The 24,799-nt window shown below is 45.4% G+C and overlaps 1 protein-coding gene across 1 annotated transcript in view; it reads right to left on the reverse strand.

The window, feature by feature from the left end:
* Positions 1-1,741: 1,741 nt before the first annotated feature.
* Positions 1,742-24,799, reverse strand: part of DHRS7C (dehydrogenase/reductase 7C) — a 33,509-nt gene continuing 10,451 nt past the window's right edge. Inside the window, exons 3-6 of the mRNA XM_077833918.1 lie at positions 23,877-24,087; positions 21,184-21,276; positions 14,001-14,156; positions 1,742-1,947 (exon numbers count right to left, since the gene is read on the reverse strand). Of these exons, the coding sequence (XP_077690044.1) occupies positions 1,742-1,947; positions 14,001-14,156; positions 21,184-21,276; positions 23,877-24,087 (666 nt within the window). The remainder of the gene's footprint in view (positions 1,948-14,000; positions 14,157-21,183; positions 21,277-23,876; positions 24,088-24,799) is intronic.

Below are 24,799 nucleotides of genomic sequence, written 5' to 3' on the forward strand. Positions count from 1 at the left end.
TCCAGCAGCAGCAGGATATGAATAGAACCATCAAATCCAAACTGAGAAAAAGGGGTGAATACAACAGGCAGCAATTGGAATGAAGTATTACCATGGATAAATGGCACATCAAACCTAAGTAACACACATCCACAGGATTTTCCCCTTGCTAGGCCTTAATGGGAAGGACAGTGAGATTGTGGGAGGATATAACTGACATGGTTCCAGTCCATCTGGTTACAATGGCCCTGTCAGAAGCCTGGGTTCAGATGCAGATTTTACAAGTTCAAAAGATCATGGTAGCAACTGACAAGGCAAAATTACAGAAGAACAAGGCATGGTTCAATGCCAGAGGTCCCCACCACCACCCCCAAGAGCTCTGTGGATACTTTGGGGGAGCATGAGTCATGTGAACAGCAAGGAGGAGGTGGAACAAGAGGAAGAGTATGGGGGACAGGTGACGAGGAGAATCCAGTGCTGCAGTGAGCCAGGACCCGTTTTTGACTCCTGGGCAGTCCAGCCGTATCTACGGTCCAGCATGGGTGAGCCTGATGCAGGGAAAGGAACCTCTGATAAGTATGCAGTTTGCTTTGAAATTGTAGATATGGAACTCCCAGAGTAGCAGGACACATATGTTGATTACTCTGAAGCTAGAAGAGGTAGTGAAACAACCAATAGAGGTAGAGTTGCTATCTGCTTCTCATTCCCCTATTGAGTTACGCATAGGGGGCCATGCGGAACAGTTTGTTTATGTGCATCAGGATGTCCCATGAATCATCCATTAAGATCTCAATGAAACTTTCCTGGAGGAGGTCAGAAATCCTTTGCCAAATGTTTCTGGGGAGGGCTGCTTTATTTCTCCCACCGCGGTAGGACACATTTCCACATCACTGAGTGATTACTTTAGCATTGCAGCACACAGGCTAGCAGCATACAGCCCTGGTCTGTAGCCGGACACCTGCAGGAGCTGTTCCGTTTCAGTCTCTGTTACCCTCAGGAGTGCGATATCAACTAAAATCACTACCGCCTATGGAAAATGGTGCCAGTATTCAGTTCACTTGCCCTATTCACATATATTCATGCCCATGAGCTATGCCCCCTTTATTTCCCCAACTCGCCCCCTGGCCCTCAGGCTCGACTCACTATGGCTGGGAACAGAACATGCTGCACAGGGGTTAGTTCCTGCAAAGTAACCACGCCAATCCAAAACCATGTAATGCAATGTATAGTAAACGCAATGAGATGTATAATGAATATAAAGTGAAAGGGTTTCTGTGTAACTTTGGAACTGTGATGTACCCTGCATCCATCCCTCTGGGTCTGAGTCTGATCAACTCAGCCTAGCATTGCTGGATGCCAAATAAAAATACCTAAGTGACAATGTCTGGAGTTGAACTGAGTACTTGGGAAAATGAGTGGAAGAGGTCTCGGGGGAGCCCCAACAGGGGGCTCTTCCCTCCACCCTCTGTCTGTCTTCTCTAGTTATAGACCGTCCACTCTCTGGAGCAGGGGCTGTCTCTCACTCTGTGTCTGTGCATATCCCAGCACAAAGGGGCCTTAGGTGCTACTTTAATACAAATAACAGAATACTTTATCCTAGTCACTGGCTTTGGGAGAGGTGTAATCTTTAAAGTCTTTGCAGTCTGGCAGCAACCTGGCTTTACTGGCAGCTTTACTGTTCACTGAAAGGGAAGCTGAAAATGCTCACTCTTGAAACACAGACTTTATTCAGGCCACAAACAGAAAAAAGAGCTGAACAAAATCATTTCTCTTCTACCTTCTGCTTTTCCTTAACACCAGAGGCAATTATGGCAAAAAACAATTCCGGAAAGAAAGTGCGAACGTAAAGAGCTGCCTTGGGGATGGCGTTGGCCATAAACACCTCCTGTTTCTTTCTGCTCACTGTGCGCAGAACTTCCTCAGCAACCTCCATCGGATGCACGCCATATGTCAGCTTTCTGAAAAAGACTGTAAATCAGACCAGAGAGGAGTGAGCAGCAGCCAGATGGTGTGGAGCAGGACAAAAGTATAGCCTCACTGAGGCAGACCTGGCGAGTGATGGAGCAACAAACAGACCAGCTGTGAATTAGTGCTAAGAAGACCCCAACCTGCTTCTTGAACCCCTAGTTCCTCCCACTCCCACCCTCCATCTGACCCATCCCCTCCTCTCTCCCTCCATCCCCACCTCATTTAATCATTTTACAAAAATCTCCTTCTGTTCCCTCTTTCTCCTGGCTTCCCTTTTCCCATATACACAATCCTTGTGGGAGCTGGAAAGTCTACAGGCCCTTCCAACATTGAGCACATCTTTAATGTTATTAAAACCCTGAAGAAATTTCCAGACAAGAAGCTTTGTATAAGCAGAAGGTTAAAAGCATATTTCAATGGAGTTCAGGTAACATTACCAACAGCACCACCACCTAAAAATATTACACTTACAGCTATAGAATTTCTGTAAATTAAGGAAAAGCCCCTTAGAAACTGTTAGAAAGTCTGGAAATGAAATTAAGGTATCCAGAAAACTCCTCACTGCCACATAATAATCACTGAGCATTCACTCTTCTCTCAGGAAACATGCACAACCTACACAACCCTACATGTTTGTCTTGGTTTCTTTGCTAGGAATAAAAGCCTGGTTCTGAATGTCCTCGCACCTGTTGTATAGAGCTCTGTGATGTCAATGGAATTACTTCTAATTCCAAGAGAGAGAGATCAGAGTCAGGCCTTTGGTATTTTATGCAAAGTTCGGAATATACGTTTTATGTGATATATTGTCAATATCAAAAGAAGCTGGCAATCGGGGGATACTATTGTGGAGGGATGTTTGGGGGAGGAGAATATGTGTATGAATTAGGGCTGTTAAACAATTAAAAAAATAATCACAATTAATCGCAGTTTTTATCGCACTGTTAATAATAGAATACCATTTATTTGAATATTTTGGATGTTTCTTACATGTTCAAATATATTGATTTAAATTATAACACAGAATACAAAGTGTTCAGTGCTTACTTTATATTATTTTCTTACAAATATTTGCACTGTAAAAAAGATAAACAAAAGAAATAGTATTTTTCAATACACCTTATACAAGTACTGTAGTGCAATCTCTCTATCGTGAAAGTGCAACTTACAAATGTTGATTTTTTTTTACATAACTGCACTCAAAAATAAAACAATGTAAAATTTTAGAGCCTACAAGTCCACGCAGTCCTACTTCTTGTTCACCCAATTGCCCAGACAAACAAGTTTATTTACATTTATGGGAGATAATGCTGCCAGCTTCTTATTTACAATGTCACCTGAAAGTGAGAACAAGCATTTGCATGGCACTTTTGTAGCTAGTGTTGCAAGGTATTTACATGTCAGATATGCTAAACATTCGTATGCCCCTTCATGCTTCGACCACCATTCCAAAGGACATGCTTCCATGCTGATTGGGGGTTCTGCTCAATAATGATCCAAAGCAGTGCAGACAAATACACATTCATTTTCATCATCCGAATGAGATGCCACCAATGGGAAGTTGATTTTACTTTTTGTGGATTGGGTTCTGTAGACATATATGGCAGAATGAGGGTAAAACACAGAGCAGGAGACATACAATTCTCCCCCAAGGAGTTCAGTCACAAATGTAATTAACACATTTTTTTTAGTGAGCATCATCAGCATGGAAGTGTGTCCTCTGGAATGGGGGCCAAAGTATGAAGGAGCATATGAATGCTTAGCATATCTGACATGTAAATACCTTGCAATGCTGGCTACAAAAGTTATCTCCTGTAAATGTAAACAAACTTGTTTGTCTTAGCGATTGGGTGAACAAGAAGTAGGACAGAGTGGACTTGTAGGTGCTAAAGTTTTACATTGTTTTGTTTTTTAATTCAGTTATGTAAAAGAAAATAATTCAACGTTTGTAAGTTGCACTTTCACGATAAAGAGATTGCACGACAGTACTTGTATGAGGTGAATTGAAAAATACTATTTCTTTTGTTTATCTTTTTTACAGTGCAAATATTTGCAATAAAATAATATAAAGTAAGCACTGTACACTTTGTATTGTGTTGTAATTGAAATCAATATATTTGAACACATAGAAAAACATCCAAAATATTTATAATACATTTCAATTGGTACTCTATTATTGTTAAACAGTGGAATTAAAACAGTGATTACTTTTTAAAATCAGGTTAATTTGTTTTCAGTATTTGCTTGAGTTAACTGGGATTAATTGACAGCCCTAGTATGAACTGAAATAGAATGAATCCGATTGGCTAGATCCTCACATAGGATGATCAGACAAGCAGGAGCATACAGTGGTGTACAACATAGGTGCCAACTCCATGGATGCTCTGGGGCTGCAGCAGCCACTGGCAGCCAAGCTCCCCCAGCCCCACCTCCTTCACCCTGAGCGCGCCGCATCCATACTCCTCTGCCTACCTCCCAGCACTTCCTGCCCGGATGCCACCAAACAGCTGTTTGGTGGCGTTAGCACGCTCCGGGGGCGGGGGGGGGGCGAGGGAGGAGCGGGAATGTGACGCGTTCAGGGGAAGAGGCAGGGCCGGGGTGGAGATTTGGGATTTGGGAAAGGAGTTGGAATATTGGCAGGGAGGGGGTGGAGTTGGGGTGGGGACTTTGGGGAAGGGGTTGGAGGGGACGGGGCTGGGGGCAGAGGAGGGGGTTGAGCACCCATGGGGAACAGGGGAAGTCGGCACCTATGGTGTACAATCCGCTCTCCCTACATATATCCCGACCCCCCTGCAGGCACCCTGACATTGAACTGAGGTGTGCAAGCAGCTGCAGTGTGTTCACTGCTTACCTCTCTGCCCTGGAGCAGGTAGGTGAAGAGTGGGCAGAGCCTTGCACTGTCCAGCTCAGCTAAACTGGTGTGGAGGGTGTTCTCATTCAATTGGTGTAGGACAGCAGAAATTATTACACCCCTGGGAACAATGGGGAAGCAGGAAAGGAAATTGTTCCCTTTGGAGGCAGAGCTCCTTTCCTGCACTGCTCCTGCTGCAGCACAGGTACCAGCCACCCCAGGCACAGGGCTTGTGGCAAAACCACCACCCAGTTCTTTTCTTTTTCTGTTTTAGATTAATAGATTTAAGGCCAGATGGGGGCATTCTGATCATGCTACAGAACACAGGGCAGAGAACCTCACCCAGAGGTTCCTGCATCAAGCCTATAACACAGGGTGGGCAAACTTTTTGGCCCGAGGGCCACATCGGCGTTGTGAAACTCTATGGAGGGCCGGGTAGGGAAGGATGTGCCTCCCCAAATGGCCTGGCCCTCGCCCCCATCTGCCCCCTCCCACTTCCCACCTCCTGACTGCCCCCCTCCGAACCCCTGACCCATCCAAACCCCCTGCTCTTTGTCCCCTTTCCGTCCCCTCCCGAGACCCCCCAACCCTGACCGCCTCCCCGGGATCCCACTCCCCATCCAAAACCCACTGTTTCCCGTTCCATGACTGCCCCCCAGACCGCTGCCCACCCCCTTACCATGCTGCTCAGAGCGGCAGGAGCTCGCAGCCCCACCACCTGGCCGGAGCCAGCCATGCCATCCATGCTGCCCAGCAGGAGCGGTGGGCCAGAGTGTTGGTGGTGCACTGAGGCTGCCGAGGGGGACAGCAGGGGAGGAGCCGGGGGCTAGCCTCCCGGCCGGGAGCTCAGGGGCCAGGCAAGACGGTCCTGCGGGCCGGATGTGGCCCGCGGGCTGTAGTTTGCCCACCTCTGCTATAACATCTGGTTGAGCTAGAGTGGATCTCTTACAAGAAGATATCCAGTCTCAGTTTAAAGACCCCGGGTAATGGAGAACATGCCACATTCCCAGGCAAGTTATTCCAGTGGTTACTTATCCTCACTGTTATATAAATTTGACACGTTTCCAGTCTGAATTTGTTTAGCTTCAGCTTACACACTTACTTCTTGTTCAGCCTTTGATTGCTAAATTAAGGAGTCCTGTACTATCAGAAATTTCTACCTGTGTAGGTACTTATAGACTGTAACTGTGTCCTCTCTTAACCTTCTCTTGGATAAACTAAATAGACTGTGCTTCCTAAGTCTCTTACTGTAAGTCAGCTTTTCCAAACCTTGAACAGCTCCTTTCTGAACTCTTTCCCATTTTTAAACAGTTTTTTTCAATGTTGCCCACAGAACTGAACTGAGTATCCAGTAATGATCTCACCGATGTCATATACAGAGGTAGTGCCACCTCCCTACTCCTACTTGATATCCCACTGCTTATACATCCAAGGATCACATTAGTGCCCTTAGTCACAGCATGGCCTGGGGAGCTCATGTTCAGTTGGTTTCTACAACGACCCTTAAGTCCTTTTCAGTGTAATTGCTTTCCAGGATGCAGTACCGCATTCTGTGTGACCTGCATTCTTGGTTCCTAGTTGTAGGACCTTACGTTTGCCTGTATTAACGTGTATGCGCATATGTGTGTTATAAACATATTTCTAACTAGACAATGGCAAGTGTGCCTAAAGCATTTCCCTGCTAAACCTGTTCAAAAGGAAAACACAAGCAAACATTGCTGCGGGGAAGGTGTCTTTTTTCTTTCTATTCTCTCTTAAAAGTGGTTGAGCCATTTTTGCTCAAACGTTCAACCAGAAATTGTTATGGGCTGGATGCAAGAACCACCAGGTGGAGTTCCCTGGCCTGAGCTAGGCAGGAGGTCAGACTAGATTATCAGAATGGTCCCTTCTGGCCTTGATCTAGTGGTGGTTTAGAAGCCAGCCAAAGAAGCAGTGTGTCTGTAACTAGACTTTACACGATGTTATGTATATTTAGTACATTTGGGTCCCACTGTCCCTGTATGGTTTCTTTTACTGTTACTATTGTGTAAAGGGCAAAAGATAGCACCACAGAGGAGGTCCTAATAGAAGAAATAGCATGTTTAATTTGGAGCTAGCAACAAAGCCCAAGCTCTGCTCTGTCCTATCTTTTGGATGACCATTTGAAATAAAGCTACTGGGGAGGGGCCTGTCTCAAGCAGCAACAAATGGATTTTGTGAATTTTAGACCCTTTTAATTATCATGAATTATCTATAGCCAGAGATCACCTTTTATGAATTTCTTTGCTATATGTAAACTGTTCAATGCATATTCTGTTTGACCAAATTCAAATTCATTGCACATGAACTCCTCCCTATACTTGTTCATTCAGGTATTCTCCATCTGAACTGTGACTGACCACTTGAGGCCCCCAGACATCGCAGTAGGGGAAACCATCTACGCACCTAGAGAGACCTGTCATATGGCTTTTTTCTTGTTCCTGCCTGGATGACCCATGTTTTATGGACAGGAGGCAAGACTGAGCACATTGTTGGAACTTCAACTCTCAGGAGAGAATGGTGGAGGACTAGAGGGGCAAACAGGAGGAGAGAAGCAGGCTTAGAATAGTTAATTCTGATGCAGCCCTTGCAGCATGATAGCTAAGGTTGAGCAGAGCCATCTGTTCAGAGCTGATTTTTCAAAGTGCTCTAAAATCCACATGAATAGTCTGACTGGCCTGAAGACTGCTGTCAGTTGAAAGCCTGGTGTAGAATTATTGGGGTTTAGCCTGGTTGAAAGCCTGGTGTAGAATTATTTGCAAATTTGGGGTTATTTAGTCAGGGATACAGAAATATAGCCCCTCCCTCAGAAAACCTGTTTTTAAAATATTGGCTGATTGCCTGCTACTAACACACAATGCTGAGACCAGGCTGACAAGCTGAGAATGGGCAGGTTCAGTGCATGGCACAGGCACACGGTGCTGTTACAGGTACATTTGAGGAGCCAAACTTGTTGCACACCATAGGCACTCAGCGCTGACACCACTGTTGAAGGAGAACACCCTGTAGAGCTGAAGGGGTGGTTCACACTGCTGTAAGCTTGCAGAGGTACACAGCTGCTGCTGTGAACCTCCTGGAATTTCTGACAGGTGTTTAGGTGCTTTTGAAAATCCCTCTAGGCACCTATTTGCATTTTTAGACATCTAAATTCCATTGACAATCCAGCCCAGAGTCACGACACCAGCATGGTTTCAATCCAGCCCCCACATCTCCCGTACAGTGGCAGCTGGGGAGTGGGGGCTGCTCTTCCCCAGAGGCGGGAGCCATGCCTGGGAACGGCTGCACCAGTGCAACTCCCTGTGGCTTTGATGCCTGCTAGCAGCCACAACAGTTTCCGCCAGGGAAGATCTTCCTAGAGCACCAGGAAGTCTAGTGCCAGCCCTGCTTTCTGGGATACAGACAGAACACTGACACAAAGGGTGGGTTCGGACAGAGGAAGGCTGCCTTTGGATTTCATGCGTTCACAGAATCACAACACTTTGGGGAAGGGCCCCATGCATCAGCCATGCCCAGATGGCATGTCAGAGAATCAGGGCAGCCAAATGCTGTGCATCACACCAGATACTCACATATCTGGCTGCCCCGTCATTCTCCAGCACCCAGCTGAGCCCATGCAGCCAGCTGGGCCATGGGGATCAAGCAGGCATTTGCTTTCTGCCACATGGAGACGCTGTGGCACCAGCTGAGAGGGTTTCTGTTCCTATAGCCCTGCCCTTTGTTTATCTATAGGGCAGCATGAGGGAAAACTTCCCCACACACTGCCCTGGCAGCATGGCTCAGCCCTGAGATAGGGGAGAACTTCCTCTAGGGCAGTGGTTCTCAACATTTGCAGACTACTGTACTCCTTTGAGGAGTCTGATTTGTCTTGAGTACACCCAAGTTTCACTTCACTTAAAAACTACTTGCTTACAAAATCAGATATATAAAAATACAAAAGTGGTGAAAAAATTACTTACTTTTTCATTTTTACCATGTAATTATAAGATAAACGGCAGCCCCCCGGGTTGAGAAACACTGGTATAGAATATAGAGCAGTATACACAAGTCATTGTCTGTATGACATTTTAGTTCGTACTGACTTCGTTAGTGCTTTTCGTGTACTCTATTGTAAAACTAGACAATTAGTTTACCTAATCCCTGGAAGACCTCTGCGTACCCCCAGTGGTGCACATATCCCAGTTGAGAACAACTGTTCTAGGGGCCTGTGGCAGTGTCTGTACACTCCATCCCCCGTTGGGGTGGATCGTAGGTTGGTGGCACCACACCTACAGTCTACCAGACTGTCCTGGGTCTCACAGTAGCGCGGCCCAGCGGCCAGCGTCAATACAGTGGCTGCCCTTGAGTTCTGGGCTGCATGGCCTAATGACCAGAGACAATACAGCGGCTCCCGAGTACAGGGCAGTGTGGTCTAGTGGCTAGATCTGGGGGGCCACCACCAAAGGGCAGTGGCAGCTAGGGTAGGGGGACCTGGGCCCACCCAACTCCACCAGGTCCCAGCCCAGGGCCCTAACAGTGGCGGAGTTGTCCGCCACTAGGTCAGCAGGGAATCCAACCCGCTGACCTCACACGGGTGGGAGATACCACTCACTGCACCTCCCTGGGCTACTTCCTACCATGATTTCTGAAGCTGTAATCCACATGGTGTTGGGGTCTCTGGGCTCCTTGGCACAGGTAACTCCCTGGGACTCCGACTCCCGCTGGTCAGCAGTAAGTAACAGGTCTCCAATCTGGGTATCAGGGTATCTGGCTCCCGCAGGCAAGGGTTATAACAGTTCCAGGGCTGGAGCCTCCCAAAGTATCCTTCTTCCTTGGCTGTCAGCCCAGACTTAGCTGGGCTACTCTCCTTTATACTAGCACAGCAGTTGGAGCATGCCCAGCAGGATCTGAAGGGCATGATTTCTTCCACCCGTAGTGTGGGATTAACCTTTTCCTGCCTAATGCAGGGTATGCACACCCCATCACAGGTCCCCAGGGATAGCTCAGTCCCCACGGCCCAGACAGTTCTTGGCATCTCTGCTGAGTTGACCCATTAGTGCATTGGTTCCAAAACTGTGGGATGGTAGCAAATCACAACTTATTTAGAGGTAACCGCAGTTTCATGAGTCTTTAGTTGATGCCTATTGGGAAGTCTTCAAGACATTGCAAGAGTTTGGTCTTGATGGTAATTCCCACTCCATGGATTCTATCTTTATGTGGTTCTTTTCCCTTCCAAAAGAAGGTGTAACCCCCAGCTGGTTGTTGTAATAATGCCCTCTTCTGCCAAACTAGTTTCGCTGAGGGCTACAATGTCAATGTCATACTGGGCTAGCTCTTTTGAAAGGAGAGCTGTTCTTCTTTCAGATCGAGAGGTATTGTCTTTATCTATCATAGTCCTGAAGTTCCAAGCAGCAATCTTTAGTGCTTTTTAGTTATCTTTGGTTTTCAACAGCACTGAGGCTGATCCACCAGCTGTGGTAAGCTGGCCAGATATGATTTGGGCAGGCAAAGTTTGAGGCACCTTTTCTAGCCCCTTCCCGTACAAAGGAAGAGCAGTGCAATCCTAAAAAGGATCGCTCCATTGCCTGGGGAGTTGCTGAGCTTCTCTGCTGCCCTTGGGTCAGGGATGGGCGACCAAAGTCCCAGGCTGCCTCCATGCAGGCTTGTGGCTATCCTGCCAGTAATCATCTTCACCTGTTGCTTTGCCATTCCATCGCCACGGGACTTGTGAAGAGAGATGTGCATGAATGACGCGTGTGTGAGGCTGATTAAAATGGGAGTCGTTGCACTGGGACAATCCCATTCTCTCAGCTGCTGAAGCTTGGCCCAGTGGCACAAAGGCTGTTACAACTGTAGGCTTCTTTAGCTGAAGTGGATAGCCATGACTTCTTTAGTGCCCCATCATGCCTGTCACCTTCCACAATGCGTTGCTGCACTGCTTTTCAAGCCATTGGAACAGTATATGGTCTCTTTCGCCTTGGCTACCAGAACAGTCTTCATATGCTTGGGAGGGCAATCCCTAAATCACCATCAGTTTCCACACTTCCGGTTATCCTCACCTGGTTTAGCCCGCCTGCCGAGGCAGTTTACCAGGGTGTGGCAGCCATAGGTGAGAGCTGGGTGTACACTGAAGACCAGAGAGGAAAAGAACCAGGCAAAGAGTGCGGCAGTTGGAATCACTCAAAGGTATTACCTCTCCCTTACACCCCATACATCCTCAATTGAAACAAGTGCTTCAAAAGCCTATTCAACACCACCTTGACTCACCACTCTCACTTGAAGAAACAGAAAAGGCAACCAGTATGATGAACTCAGGAAAGTCCAGAAGCAGAGACGGAATACTGGCAGAAATATATAAATCTGCTGGTCCAAAGATGGCAACAACACTCCAAAAGATCCTTGCTGACATCTGGGAGAACGAAGAAATACCACAAGATTTCAAAGATGCCATAATTATTCCTTCATTTAAAAATAAAGGTAGCAAAACGATCTGTGATAACTACCGTGGCATATCTCTCCTGTCTGTCTCTGAAAAAATCTTTGCTCATATTCTCCTGCACTGACAGATCTCGTCTGTCTCAGAAGCCAATCTACCTGAGGCTCAGTGCAGATTCAGGCCTGGTTGTAGCACCTTCAACATGATTTTTAGTATCAGGCAAATATAAGAAAAATGTGTCGAACAAACCATGGATCTGTTCTGCATCTTCATTGATTTGACAAAGGCATCTGATACAGTCAACAGAGGAGGATTATGGATGATTCTCAGAAAATTTGGTCGCCCACCCAAAACTGGTAAAGATCATTCATTTATTCCATAAGGGGATGCAAAGTCAGGTACTTTTTAATGGAGTTCTCTCAGATTCCTTTCCCATTTCAAATGGAGTCAAACAAGGCTGTGTCCTTGCCCCTGTATTGTTCAATCTTTTCTTCACCCAAGTTCTCAACCATGCTACAAACAGGCTCAACAGAGGCATATACACCAGATACAGACAGGATGGCTCAGTCTTCAATCTTACAAAGCTTAGAGCAAAAATAAAAGTAACAGAACTACTAATAAGAGAAGTGCTCTTTGCGGAGGATTGCGCCCTCCTAGCACACACAGAGGGAGATCTCCAGTGCATCGCAGATCGCTTCGTTGAAGCATCAAAATTGTTTGGCCTCACAATCGATCTGGAGAAAACTGCAGTGTTGCATCAGTCATCTTCACCCCTCCAGGCCATATCCCCGAGCACCTCCATTAGTGGAACCCAACTAAATCAAATCAACAATTTTACCTATATCAGCAGCAATGTCTCCAATGATGGATCTCTTGATAAAGAGATCATGAACAGGATACAGAAAGTTTCTCAGTCATTAGGAAAGCTATGTAACGAAGTCCTGAAATCCCACAACATAACCCTCTCAACAAAAATAAAACTTTACAATACTTTTGTGATCACATCTCTCCTCTACGGCTGTGAGACCTGGACACCATACAAATGGCATATCAAACAGCTAGAGGTCTTCCATATGCAATCTCCACGTGCCATTATGGGGATCTGCTGGCAAGACAAAATTACCAACCTGGAGGTTCTCCAAAAGTCAAATGCCACAAGCATTTAGGCCATGCTGATAAAAGCCCAGCTACGCTGGGTTGGACACATCATTAGGATGCCTGAACATTGACTCCCCAGAAAAAATTTCTATGGATAATTGGCACAAGGACTTTGGAATCAAGGCCATCCCAGAAAGCGCTACAAGGACAGTATCAAGAACAGCACACACTTTGGTGCAATAAAACCGGATGATCTCGAGAAGCCTGATCAAATAGATCAGCATAGTGACACACAACACTCAGAGCTTTCCAAACCTTTGAAGAGGACAGAAATAATTGACTGTCAGCTGCAAGGGAAAAAGCTTCATACCACTGCTATAGCTACCAAGACACTCACCAATGACTTTGCTCAATCCGCTCACAGGCATGCGTGTCACACTTTGGACTTCAGAGTCACTCCAGAATCCACAAAAAGAGATAGCATGAAAACATCATTGTCGAACCAATGGACTACATGAAACAGTACATGTGAAGACACACTGTGTGGAGAATGCCATTTTGCTGTTCAAAATGGCATCTTCCTTGCTGTCTGTGGTCCCAGGAGGATAAATCGCTAAAATGGGGTCATACTGGCAAAAAGTTTGGGAGCCCCCGCATTAATGCAAAGTACAGTGGGGAGCTTTTGTCATCAGAGTTGAGACCCACCAAATTCATCTCACACATGGACCACCAAACTCCCAGTTTTTAGCCCACCTGACATGAGGAAAAGCCTGAAAAGGTGAACTGAGTGAAAACTAAAGACTAAGACCAGGTGAGAAAGAAACAGACCCAACATTTAGTACTTTTAAAAAAATCTTATGATTTTTAAGTCATTCTCATGATTTCTAGGGGTCTGACTCGGTGCTTTGGGTTGGCAATACAGAAACAGATCAACTGGCTGCAAAAGCTTTCCCAGTTGAATACTCGTCTGGCAGAATGGTGAGTAAAGTTGCATGGTCTTTTCTCTCACCCAAGCTGAACTCATTCACTGATTCTTCTCAATACCCCAGTCATACTCCTCCTCCACTGTCCTTCCCTTCCTCACCTGCCCTTCTTGCTGGCCTTCTCTTCCATGCTCCCATCACACTTTTCCCCATCTCCACTTCCTTTACCCATCACAGCTCCCTCGCTTTCACTCCCCTGCCTGGTGCCTTTCTTTTCACACACTCCGTTACACTCTCCCATGTCTTCCTCCTCTCCCTACACTGCTCACATGTCTTATGCAATCTCTCTTTTATTCTGCCCCCATCATCTGTTCTCTCTGGGGGCCTGTCTCAATGAACACTTACCGTATGTCTAAGGATGGGAGTGGGCTTCAGAGCCCAGGCTCCAGCCCAAACTGCAACTTCAAAGAGCTGTCAATACATCTAGTTTTAGAGCTGTTCACCTGGGCTGAGAAGCTCACTTCCACAGGCTGGGTAGATGTACCCTTAGCTCACAGCAAGGTGGGATGTAAATCTACCTTGCACTAAAATGTGGACTCTGCTGCCATGCACTAACATTTCTCTAGAACATTTTGATCAGCTTTGATCCACTTTGAAACACACTCCTCTTGTCTCCCTCTATTCACCCACCCCCTACCTCCCTATCTTCTACTTCTATCGCTCCTTTGGTTCTCATTTGCTCTTTGAATCTTACATTTCCAAATGGAGGCCTCCCAGTTGCCAGGCTCTGGTTGAACATGGTATGAACGGATGAATGTTGGACTCACGGTGCTGATACAAACATCAAATTCTTCCACTTCAGCTCTAAGACAATCAAAAAATCCTTGTGCAGCGTGCTTAGAAGCAGCATCTAAGAGAAAAGCAACAGGAGAAACAGCCTTATAAAATGCAGAAACACTGACTAATGCATACCTGGAAATTTCTGCCTCGTAACTCTGCCTGCACATGATAACAGTTTTCCAGAGAGAGGAGAGGAAACCAAAGTCAACTATCGAAGAGATTCAGTCTGCAGCTGAGGGCAGGTGAAATGGACAGTAGTACATCATACAGACACAGTTATGAAAGCACTGATCATCACTCCATAGCTAAGGTTGAGCTGAATTTAACATTTAAACCAAGGATTTAACCACTTTGGTTAAATAGATTGTATCCCCCCCAAACCTACAGCGCTTACTCTTTGCATAGAGAATAATTTTTATGAGAATTTACAAGGAAATCTGTTAATGGGTGTCTGAGTTAAAAATAATTGCCAGCTCTGGCCATTTCATCTAATAACCCAATTCTGACCCCTGCTGGAGCCAGGCTAGCATTATTGAGAAACACCAGCCATCGCACATTTCCAGTCCAGCCTGTGCTTCCGATTGGCTTCTCTGCTCAGGAAGTAGGGGCAGGCAGAACTCTCCCCGCTGCCGTGGGAGCCAGAGAATACTTTTGGGTAGTAGAACAGGGAGAAGGAGCAGAAAGAGCCCAGCAGTTCAGGGCAGCTCCCCATGTAATGGGTCACTCTGCTCCCTCCTCTTTTGTCCCCGAATCCTGCAGTACCAGGCCTGGGAAAAGGAGGAGAGGGAGTGAAGAGTGGTCAGCTGCAGTTGACCCTCCAAGGCCTGTGAGCAGGCTGTGACGATCCCCCAAGAACTGCAGGAGAAGCAGAGGTGGAGGCTAGAGGGGGCACAGGGCTGATGCTGGGCCTGGGTGACTGTCAGATGTGGGGGCAGAATTGATTTGAAGTCTGGGGAGCAGAATTAATTGCTGAGCGGGGTGGGGGTGTGGATATTAGGCAAGCATTGACATGCAGTGGGGGCATATAATTAGTGGCAGGGCTGGGGATTAGGTAGGTGTCAGGTGGGAGTGACAGAATTAATTCCTGGGATTTGGGAGTCTGAAGAAAAGCTGAAAGTTCTGCACCATCAGACAGCAGTGAGAGCTCCTGCTGCTGGGAACAGAATCACCTCCCTCAATAAATCTGGAAGAGTTGGTGTGACTGAATACACCCCTGTATTTACGTCCTACACACTATTCTAATAATCTTACACAAAGCATGCCTTTTGTTGAGATTCCCTCTGAGACCTTTTCCACTTGGCTTATCCCGAACACCTTTTCCAGTTCTGGGAGAACATTTCATCCAGTTCTCTGGGATCCAAAACTTTCAGTTCTATTCTGGATTTCATCATTCAGGTTCCTTTATTTGACCTACAGCAAAGCTATTGTGTTGCTCAGACTCAAAGGTAGGGGTGGGTATAGGGCATACCACAGATCCAGAGTTACACAGAAAAACTCTTCCTTTATATACATTAACACATTACATTGTATTTTCTCTACATTAAATCACACATTTTGTTATTGGATTGGTTACTTTGCAGGAACCAGTCCCTATACAGCATGCTCTATCCACGTGCTGGTCACAGGGGACTTGATCTTTACATTCCAGCTTTATCTTGTCCATTGTCTCTAGCTCTGAGTTTTGCTGCTTATCTTTGTTAGCACTATCCTGACTCAAGCATACAGTTTGTCAAGCCTCTACTTATAACTTAACCTTCTATTCACCTTCCCAGTCATGCCTACTAAGAAATGAGGCAAGTCACATATGTTAAGCCAGGCTTACACCTTGTAAGGTATCATTTGAAAAATCATAATTTGCTGGTCAGTATTGTCCTGGTAAAATATGTATGGCAACATTGTATGTGAAATTATAAGATTCCCCTCTCTGGTATTATTAACACACATTCCAAACCCCATAGCCCTGCCCAGGCAGAAGTCAGGTCTGTCCTAAATAAAGGAAGGAATATGTGCTAGCCTTAATTTGCATCCAAGGAGGAAACAGAGTCTTCAAGCAGGAAGGGAAAACAAAGGAAGTTCAAACAGGTTAAAAAACCAATAGAGACTATCCTTCCACATAGGCTCCTGGTTCTCAGCTGGAAATGTTTTTCAAGAGAGGGACTGAAACTATAAAAAGGAAATGCAAATACCCCAAGGCACCCCTTTCTCTCTCTCACACTGCCCATCACATTCACTGCACCTGAATAGACAAAGGAAGTGGCAGCTGGACTCTGGGGGTGGTAGGGAGTCCTGACCGTACGAGTTTGGTCAGTAAGACTGCTGAAAGCGTGTAGTGAGAAAACTTTGCTTTGAATCTAACATAGTTCATTAAGTTAGGCACCAGTATGTGTTTTATCTTTATTTTTCTTGTAACCACTTTCTACTTTAAAGCCTTATTACTTGTACTTACTTAAAATCTCGCTCTTTGTAGTTAATGAACTTGTTTTACTATTTTATCTAATCCTGTGTGTTCAAGTTGAAGTGTCTGGGTAACTTCATTTGGGGTAACAAATTGTGTGTGTTACGAATAAGGGACTTAACATATTTGTACTGTCCAGGAGAGAGCTGGGCAGTACAGAACATACGTTTCTGGAGGAAAACCTAAGACTGGAATTGTGTTGGGGTCACCATGCAGCATAACCTAGGCTGGGAAGAGCCAAGGTGTGACTGGCTGGCTGGCTGCAGCACACACAGATGTAGCTGGGAGTGATTTACATGCTGGAGGCTGTTTGTGAGCAGTCCAGGTTGGAGGCTACAGCAGCACCCCATATTGCAGGGTGGGATGACACAGCTACTCATTGATCTGGATTGCACCCTGGTATTCACAGCTGGCAACTCTAATTATCACACACACGTACTGGGGGTGAGACAGGGGGAGGAATCAACAAAGAAAAGACAGATCCAGAAATATGATATAATCCTTTTTTAAAGCTTCATGATTTTTGGGCTCTAACCTATAATTTTTTAACCTTTGGAGCTCACGATACTTCAGCAGTGTATGTTAGTAGGACAGTCGAAGAAAGACAGAAACCGGGCCAAAGAGAGCTGTCCAAAGGGGGGGTGTCTTCACTGAAGAGTTAGCTCAGTTGATCAGCACTTGGGCCTGAGCTCCCCAGTTAGCCTTGTCAGGATGGGAGCAGCCACACTGCAAACCATACCCAAATTACTGTGTCCTCACTGATGCTGCACTTCTCTGTGTGTTTCTGGGGACAGATCCCATGGTCTTTAATGCTGCAGTCAGCCGAATCACTTTAAAGTGAATTATGGGGAAACTTGCCTGTTCTGGGCATACAGGGACTTGTGAGAAGACATTGGAAGATTATCAACACTGGAGTATTAGCCTGCATCCTCACTGCAAGGTGAAAGCAGCACCCAGGCTCTAGCCTATAGCCTGCTCTAAACCAGGCTGGCCCGAATTGAAAGCACTACCATACTCATGAGAGAGTGTTTGTGTGTGAATGGGAGGAAACACCCATATAAATTAACTTTGTGTAAACTTAATGTGTTAATATGTTAACTTGAAAATAGGTACCTCTCCACTCTGGCCAACTGATTGCACATCCTGCTTCTTTGTAGATTTGTATAAATGAATGTGTTGGTGAGGCTGGTACCAAGGAAGGGAAATTGTCTCTTCCAAGCCTAGAAAGAGGACCATAACCCTTTGTTGAAGAGAGCAAGGTTCCACGAAGAACACTGCTCCTGTATCCAACCCTGCCTGTAACCCCATCCACTTGCAATGTAATCTCAAACGGCATGTAGGAATTTACTGAGTTCAGAGTGAACAAGCCAGACTCCAGTGAGGGCTTTCTTCCCCACTGGTCCACAGGATCTCCTTCCTACGACGTATCTGGTGCCAAATGGTGGCTTCTTCCTTTGCCATTGCACTGATCCCTACTTGTGGAGGATGTCCCTTGGTGAAGCATATTGGGGTATGATGCCTCCATCTTCTACAGACCCATCACACAGCTTCCTCCAAATGGCAAGGATCTGACTCCAGTGGTTGGTTACTCCAGAAGCAAATGTCCTCATGTTTTGGTCTCCCGCATGATGTCACTCCTTTAGCCATCACTACTCCCTTTACAGGGCCTAAGCTCCTTCTTGTCCCCAGCTCTGGGTGAATACAAAAGACCCTGACATCTGTGTCTTATGAAGATGCTTGTTGGGATGCTCATCACCATAGATTAATGAAATTTAAGGCCAGAAGGGGCCATTTTGATCAGCTAGTCTGACCTCCTGCATAGCACAGGCCATGCAATCCAGTGACTCCTACACTGAGCCCAATAACTTCTGGTTGGACTATAGTGTATCTTTTAGAAACAAATCCAGTCTTGATGTAAAGACGGCAAGTGAATGAGAATCTGCCACATCTCTTGGGAAGCTGTTTCAATGTTCCAGTTACTCTCACTGTTAACTATTTGTACCTTATTCCCAGTGTGAATTTGTCTAGCTTCAACTCCAAGCTGTTGGCTCTGGTTCTGGCTTTGTTGGGTAAATTAAAGAATCAGAGACTTTAAGGCCAGAAAGGACCACCAGGTAATGTAGTATGACCTCCTGTATATCACAGGCCACCAACCCTGTGCACACTAAACCCAACAACTGAAATTAATCCAAAGTATTATAGCCAACACCTTTTAGGTGTAGACCAGGCCTCAGAGAGGAGATGACTGTGTCTACTTTTTGGCAGCTGAAAGGAAGAGCTCATAGAGTGAGGAGGCAGGCACACATGAAGGTCATAGTGAGATCAGACTCCTCAAACAGTATAGCACCTGATACTCCTCCTTAACTACTCAGTTACTATGTAGTAACTTCTCAGCTCCTCTCCCACACAATATCACCATGATCTGGTCTTCCCACATCATCAAAAACATCTCTTCAACACCACCAACACCAACACGCACCTCTCTATCTGCTGCCCCCTCACCAGTTCAGCCTTCACTTCCAGACTCTTTGAATGTGTCTCTTGGAGTCCCTCTCCTCTAACTCCAGCCAGGATAACACCAGTCTGGCTTCAGCCCTCTCCACTCCCCTGAAACTTCTCTTGCCAAAGTTTCTGAAAACAGTTGCCTGGGGAACTTTCAGGGCATCTGTGATGAAGTGGGACTGTTCTTAATGTTTCCTCTGAATATTGTGGGGGTGCCTCAGTTTCCCCTAGTCAGTTCTTAAGTATCTAAGTGGTGGGGTAAGGGTGTATAATCACTGCAGAGCCCTAGAGGGCATGTGTGTGCAGGAGTCTGGACACAGAGGATGGCCGACACCCTGTTTCCTGGCAACTGATGGCCTGGGCCTTTCCCCCCTGCAAGGTGAGAGCTAAAGAGTTGGAGAACAAAGGAATCCGGTGACCTCCTGGCCCGGGGAAAGGAACAAAGCCCAGAGGAGGAGAGGCTGGAGGGAGTTTCAGTTTGAGGCTGGCTGGGACATGGAGTGAAGGACAGACATGGTTGTCTGGCTCACTGCCCCCCAAAATGGACCCAGCTGAGGGGTCCCGTTCTCTGCACCTACAAGCTCTGTTTTAGACCATGTTCCTGTCGTCTAATAAACCTCTGTTTTACTGGCTGGCTGAGAGTCACGTCTGACTGCGAAGTTGGGGGGCAGGACCCTCTGGCTTCCCCAGGAGCCCCGCCTGAGCGGACTCGCTGTGGGAAGCGCACGGAGGTGTAGAGGATGCTGAATGCTCCAAGGTCAGGCCCAGGAAGGTGGAAGCTGTGTGAGCTTTGTGTCCTGAAGACAGGCTGCTCACAGAAAGGAGACTGCCCCAGAGTCCTGCCTGGCTTCATAGGGAGCAGTTCCAGAGCATCTCCTGGGGACTCCGTGACAACTGGTGGTAGCGGTGGGATCTACTGCACCCCGTAGACGGCACTTCCTGCAGTAAGTGACTGGGGAGCAGTAAAACGAAGGGGGATTGACGGGGACCAGGCCTCTTTAGTCTTCATCCTCCCTGACCTCTCAGCTGCATTCCACACTGCTGATCACACTTTCTTTCTTCACACCTTGTTTGCTCTTGGCTTTTTGATCCTTTCCTCTTCTGGTTCCTGTCCTTATCTTTCCCAGGCACAAGTACTTAGGGTCCAACCCTGTGTATTCAGATTACTAAAGAGTTAACGTTATTTTAACCTGATACTTGTCCAGGCTTCCTACCTGCCACACCACACTAGGGCAGACAATAAAGCAGTCACCAAAGGTTTGAGTATCTTAATCTGCCAGTCATACCTGAGCTATAAACATTGCACCCTGCAGGATATGCTTGGATCCACTAGGTTCTGAAGAAACATATGGCTAATATAATGCAACTGATTTTGTAAAATATATTTGAATAGCAAATGTGGAGGATAATTATTTATCGGAAGGAAAGAGGAGAATTAGGAAAAGCTGGATTAGAAGATTTATAACTACCTTTTTGCAACCCCCCCCCACCCCCCAAACAAAACAAAACAAAACAAAAACAGTGGGCCAGATCTTCAGGAGACGTAAATCAGTGTAGCTCTATTGGCTTCTGTGGACCTTTGCCAATTTATACCAGCGAGGGATCTAGCCCATTACCTCTGTCTCCTCACTGCCTCGTAAGAATTAATCTTGATACAATAAGTCTGTAACTAAAATGTAGTGCTGGTAAATGTATTATTATCTCAGAGCTATACATTGATGTTATTTCCAGAAGCATATAGATTCTGGGGTATTTTTGTGTAACCTCTCAGTAACACTTGTGGGGCCATCAGCCCCTATCCTGCAATCTGATGCAGGCATGTGCACTCCTGGGAAGTGTCATTAATTCCACTGCAGGCTCTGGGCCTGATTTGATATTTCCCAGTTGGCCAAGGCCATGGTTGTTGTGAATTAAAAAACTATATTTACAACTGCATAGAACATAATGACAGATTAAAATAATAAATAAAGCCCAATACCACACTAGCCAGTCCTTTGCAATTTATTCATCCCAGAAGTCATAGAGATGATTTGCTGAACCCTACTCCAAATTAGCATATTTAATGAGCTAATATCAAAATCATCATGTCATAGCTATAGTTCACACTTTAAAATGTAAATTTTGTCTTGTAATGACTTACAAGCAGCACGAAATGGGACTCCTAATTTTCCTTGGATATTATTTACTAGGACAACTTGGCCAGTTCTTCTTGAGATCATGTTGGGAAGAAGGGCTGAAAAAACAACAAAAAGGAAAAAGTGAAAAAAATATGAATGTGAACTAAGCTGAGACACAGAAACTCTGTTGTATCCATGTTGGTCCCAGGATATTAGAGAGACAGGATGGATGAGGTAATATCTTTTATTAGACCAACTTCAGTTGGTGAAGGAGACAAGCTTTCAAGCTTTACACAGAGCTCTTCAGGTCTGGGAAATGTACTCAGTGTGTCACAGCTAAACACAAGGTCAAAGAGATTGTTTAGCCCAAATAGTTAACACATATTTCAAGGTACCATTCAAGGGAACATGGTCAGTTAACATCCCTCCAGTCATGGAGTGGGGGAGATTAAAAAGGCTGGGGAGGGGGATTAGTGGGTTATAGCTTGTTGTAATAAAAATAAGTCATAAATATAGTGTCTCTATTCAGTCCATGATTTTTAGTGTCTAGCAAAGTTATGAATTTAAGCTCCCAGGCTCATCTTTTGAAGGTGTTGTGAAGGTTTCCTTTGAGGATGAGGACTGAGAGGTCAGATACAGAGTTATCGTTTTGTGAAAAGTGTTTGCCCATGGGTGGTAGGGTGTTTTAATCTTTTATTATTTTTTCTGTGTGAATTCATTTGAAAACATAGTGATTGACTGATTTCCCCCACCTAGTTATTAATTATTTATTATTATTAATTATTAATTATTATTATTATTATTTATTATTTATTGGGGCATCTAGTGCACTGCATGAGGTACACCACACGTTGTGATAGGCATGTGTAGGACCCAAAAATCTTGAAAGGTGTGTTGTGGGGGGTGTTAATCATTGTAGCAATGGAGATATGTCTACAAATTTTTCATCTGTTGTTCTTGCAGAGTCTGGTGCCGCTTTGAGTTGATGTTTCCTGGTCTGTGGGGAGCTGGCTTCTGATGATGAGCTTGGAGAGGTTGGCCGGCTGTTTGAAGGCCAGAAAAGGGGGCTCAGAAAGGATTTCTTTCAGGGTGTGGTCCGCATCAAGTATGGGTTGTAATTAGGGCTGCCAATCAATTGCAGTTAATGCCTGCAATTAACTTAAACCCAAATTAACCTGTCAATTCTTAACAGGTTAATCACATACCTCTGGGCGGGGAGGGAGGTGTGGAGGCAGGGGGAGGGGGCTGAAGCTGCATTGTATGGGAAGAGTTAGGTGCCTAAGAAAGGGATCCTTAGAACCCATCAAGCTGAGCAGGCTGCTAGTTAAGCTAGCCCTGAGTGAAATGCAGAAGAAAGGGGTGGGGTTTAGGGCCCAGATCCATATCTCTCCTGTTTAAGCTGTTCCACTTTGTATAAAATAACTCAATATTCATTGGGTCAGACAGAGAGCAAGGAAGTGTGAGGACTCTATAGTCCAGTGGTTGGACCACTCCCTTGGGAGGGTCATGTTCAAGTCCCTGCTCCAATGGCTCTTTGCCATGGCCGGATTGCACGAGAGTCTGCCCCTGGCACTGATTTCTGTGGTTGTGCTGGGATCTTCTTGACCATCTGTATATTTAGTGTAATTTTGAGACCCACTATTTTCCTCCCATCTCTTTCTCATGAAGAGATCTGGCAACTGAGAGATCCTTCTTCAGCCTCTGTCAGAGCTTGACTCCAGTTCTCAGCCTTCCCAGGGGTGTATACAACAGCTTAGTGTTTTGGGGACACACACACACACACACACACACACACACACACACACACACACACACACACACACACACACCCACACACACACACACACACACACACCAGACTGTTTTTTCCTTAAGAGTGAAAAATGTTAAAAAGTTACAAATGAATGTGAGTGATTGGCAGTTCTAGAGGTGTACTCCCTGCAACAGAGCTGATAGCAGTCTTGAGATACTTTCCCTGGGATGATGAGAAAGAGCAACAGGGTAGAACCAAGAGCATCTGAATGAAACTTTGGTTGCTCTTGGGACAGCAGACAAAGAATGAGGGAGGGAAGAAGGAGAAAGGTGGGAGAAACAGAAGGCAGCAAAATATCTGGCTCTCTGAAGTACCTTTACAAAATCCCTCTGCTCTAAGGGCTCGATCCTGTATGGTGCTCTCACCCGAATTCTTTAAAACACTTAAACATGTGCTTAACTTTAACCACGTGGGTAGCCCCAGGAAAGTCAATGGGACAACTCACATACTAAAAGTTAAGGATGTGCATAAGTACTTTGCTGCATCAGGACCAGAGTGCTCAGCATCTTGCATGATTGAGCCTAAGTGCACCCCAAATTTGTCCACAATTATGTGCTGGATACAGTCTTGTCATGGCTAAGTTTTAGCCTGGCTGCATGCACTCCTTATTGATTTGTGACAGATGCCTACAGGGGTCACTTGCAAACAGACAACTGGGTGTTTTGAAAATTGGGCCATGATGTCACTTATTGTTGATAAACACTCTTCTCTTCAAACTCAGGAGGCCTGATTCTATTCTCATTTGCTCCAATTTCAAACCACTGATTTTCAGTAGAGATTCTTCTGATTTACACTGATGGAGATGAAAACAAAATTTGACCCAAGCCATGCCAAAACACAACACAATGACTTGGCACCCAATCTTTAAATAGCACTTTCAAAAGAAGAAAAAAATCAAAATACCTTTGGTTAGTGTTATAGGTCCAAAATAGTTGGCATCCATAATCTTTTTATCGAGTTCCAAGGAGATACTCTGCACTGGTCCTTTCACCTTCATGCTAGCATTGTTGATCAGTATATCCACACATCCATAGCAATCCAATATTTCTTTAGCTACATCTTGAATGCAGTTTATGTCTGAGAGATCCAGAAGTACGAGCTTTGGTGTAAATGTCTTTTTTTAAAAAAAGGAAATAGTATTTTGTTATTTCAGGCATACAAGGTTATATGAAAGGAGACTGTGTCAGCTCTCTGTTTTAAAGTGTATTTACTGTCATATGCGAAGAAAGTGCTCTCAGCATCATTTTGAGAATATTGTTTTCCCTTTTTACCCACTCTCAGAGGAATCTGACTCAGTGTTGCCATCTCACATGATTTTATCATGACTCTTGCAATACTTGATGTAGTTCTTAAAATCCCAGTTCCTGAAGCCCAGAAATTATGGGAGAATCTCAGCTTTCATTTTTAAAACTAGTCAATTTCTAGCCATTGTGCGTATGAAGAAAAGCTGGGAACCTGACCTGACGCACTATAAAGGCTCAGAAGCCAGAACACTGTGACACTCTAAGTACCTTTCCAAGACCTGAGGCAAAGCTCTGCATAGCTTGAAAAAGCTTGTCTCTCTCACCAACAGAAGTTGGTCCAATCAAGGATATTACCTCACTCACCTTCTCTCTAAAAAGAACCCAAGTCATTATTCTTTAAAATCTCATGGTTTTTAAATTATCCCATGGTAGCTGATGGCCCAACTCATGACCTTTGAAAATGTGGCTTTTGCTGAAAGAGACCCCTCTGTTAGGCAACTTGGGAGCTCCACAACTGGGGTAAATCCCACCTCCCTTCTCTTCACTAGTGGCTAGTATTGTGTCTAAAGTAAATGCTGGGGT

The sequence above is a fragment of the Eretmochelys imbricata genome, chromosome 14 (assembly GCF_965152235.1).
Source record: "Eretmochelys imbricata isolate rEreImb1 chromosome 14, rEreImb1.hap1, whole genome shotgun sequence".
NCBI classification, from domain to species: Eukaryota; Metazoa; Chordata; order Testudines; family Cheloniidae; genus Eretmochelys; species Eretmochelys imbricata.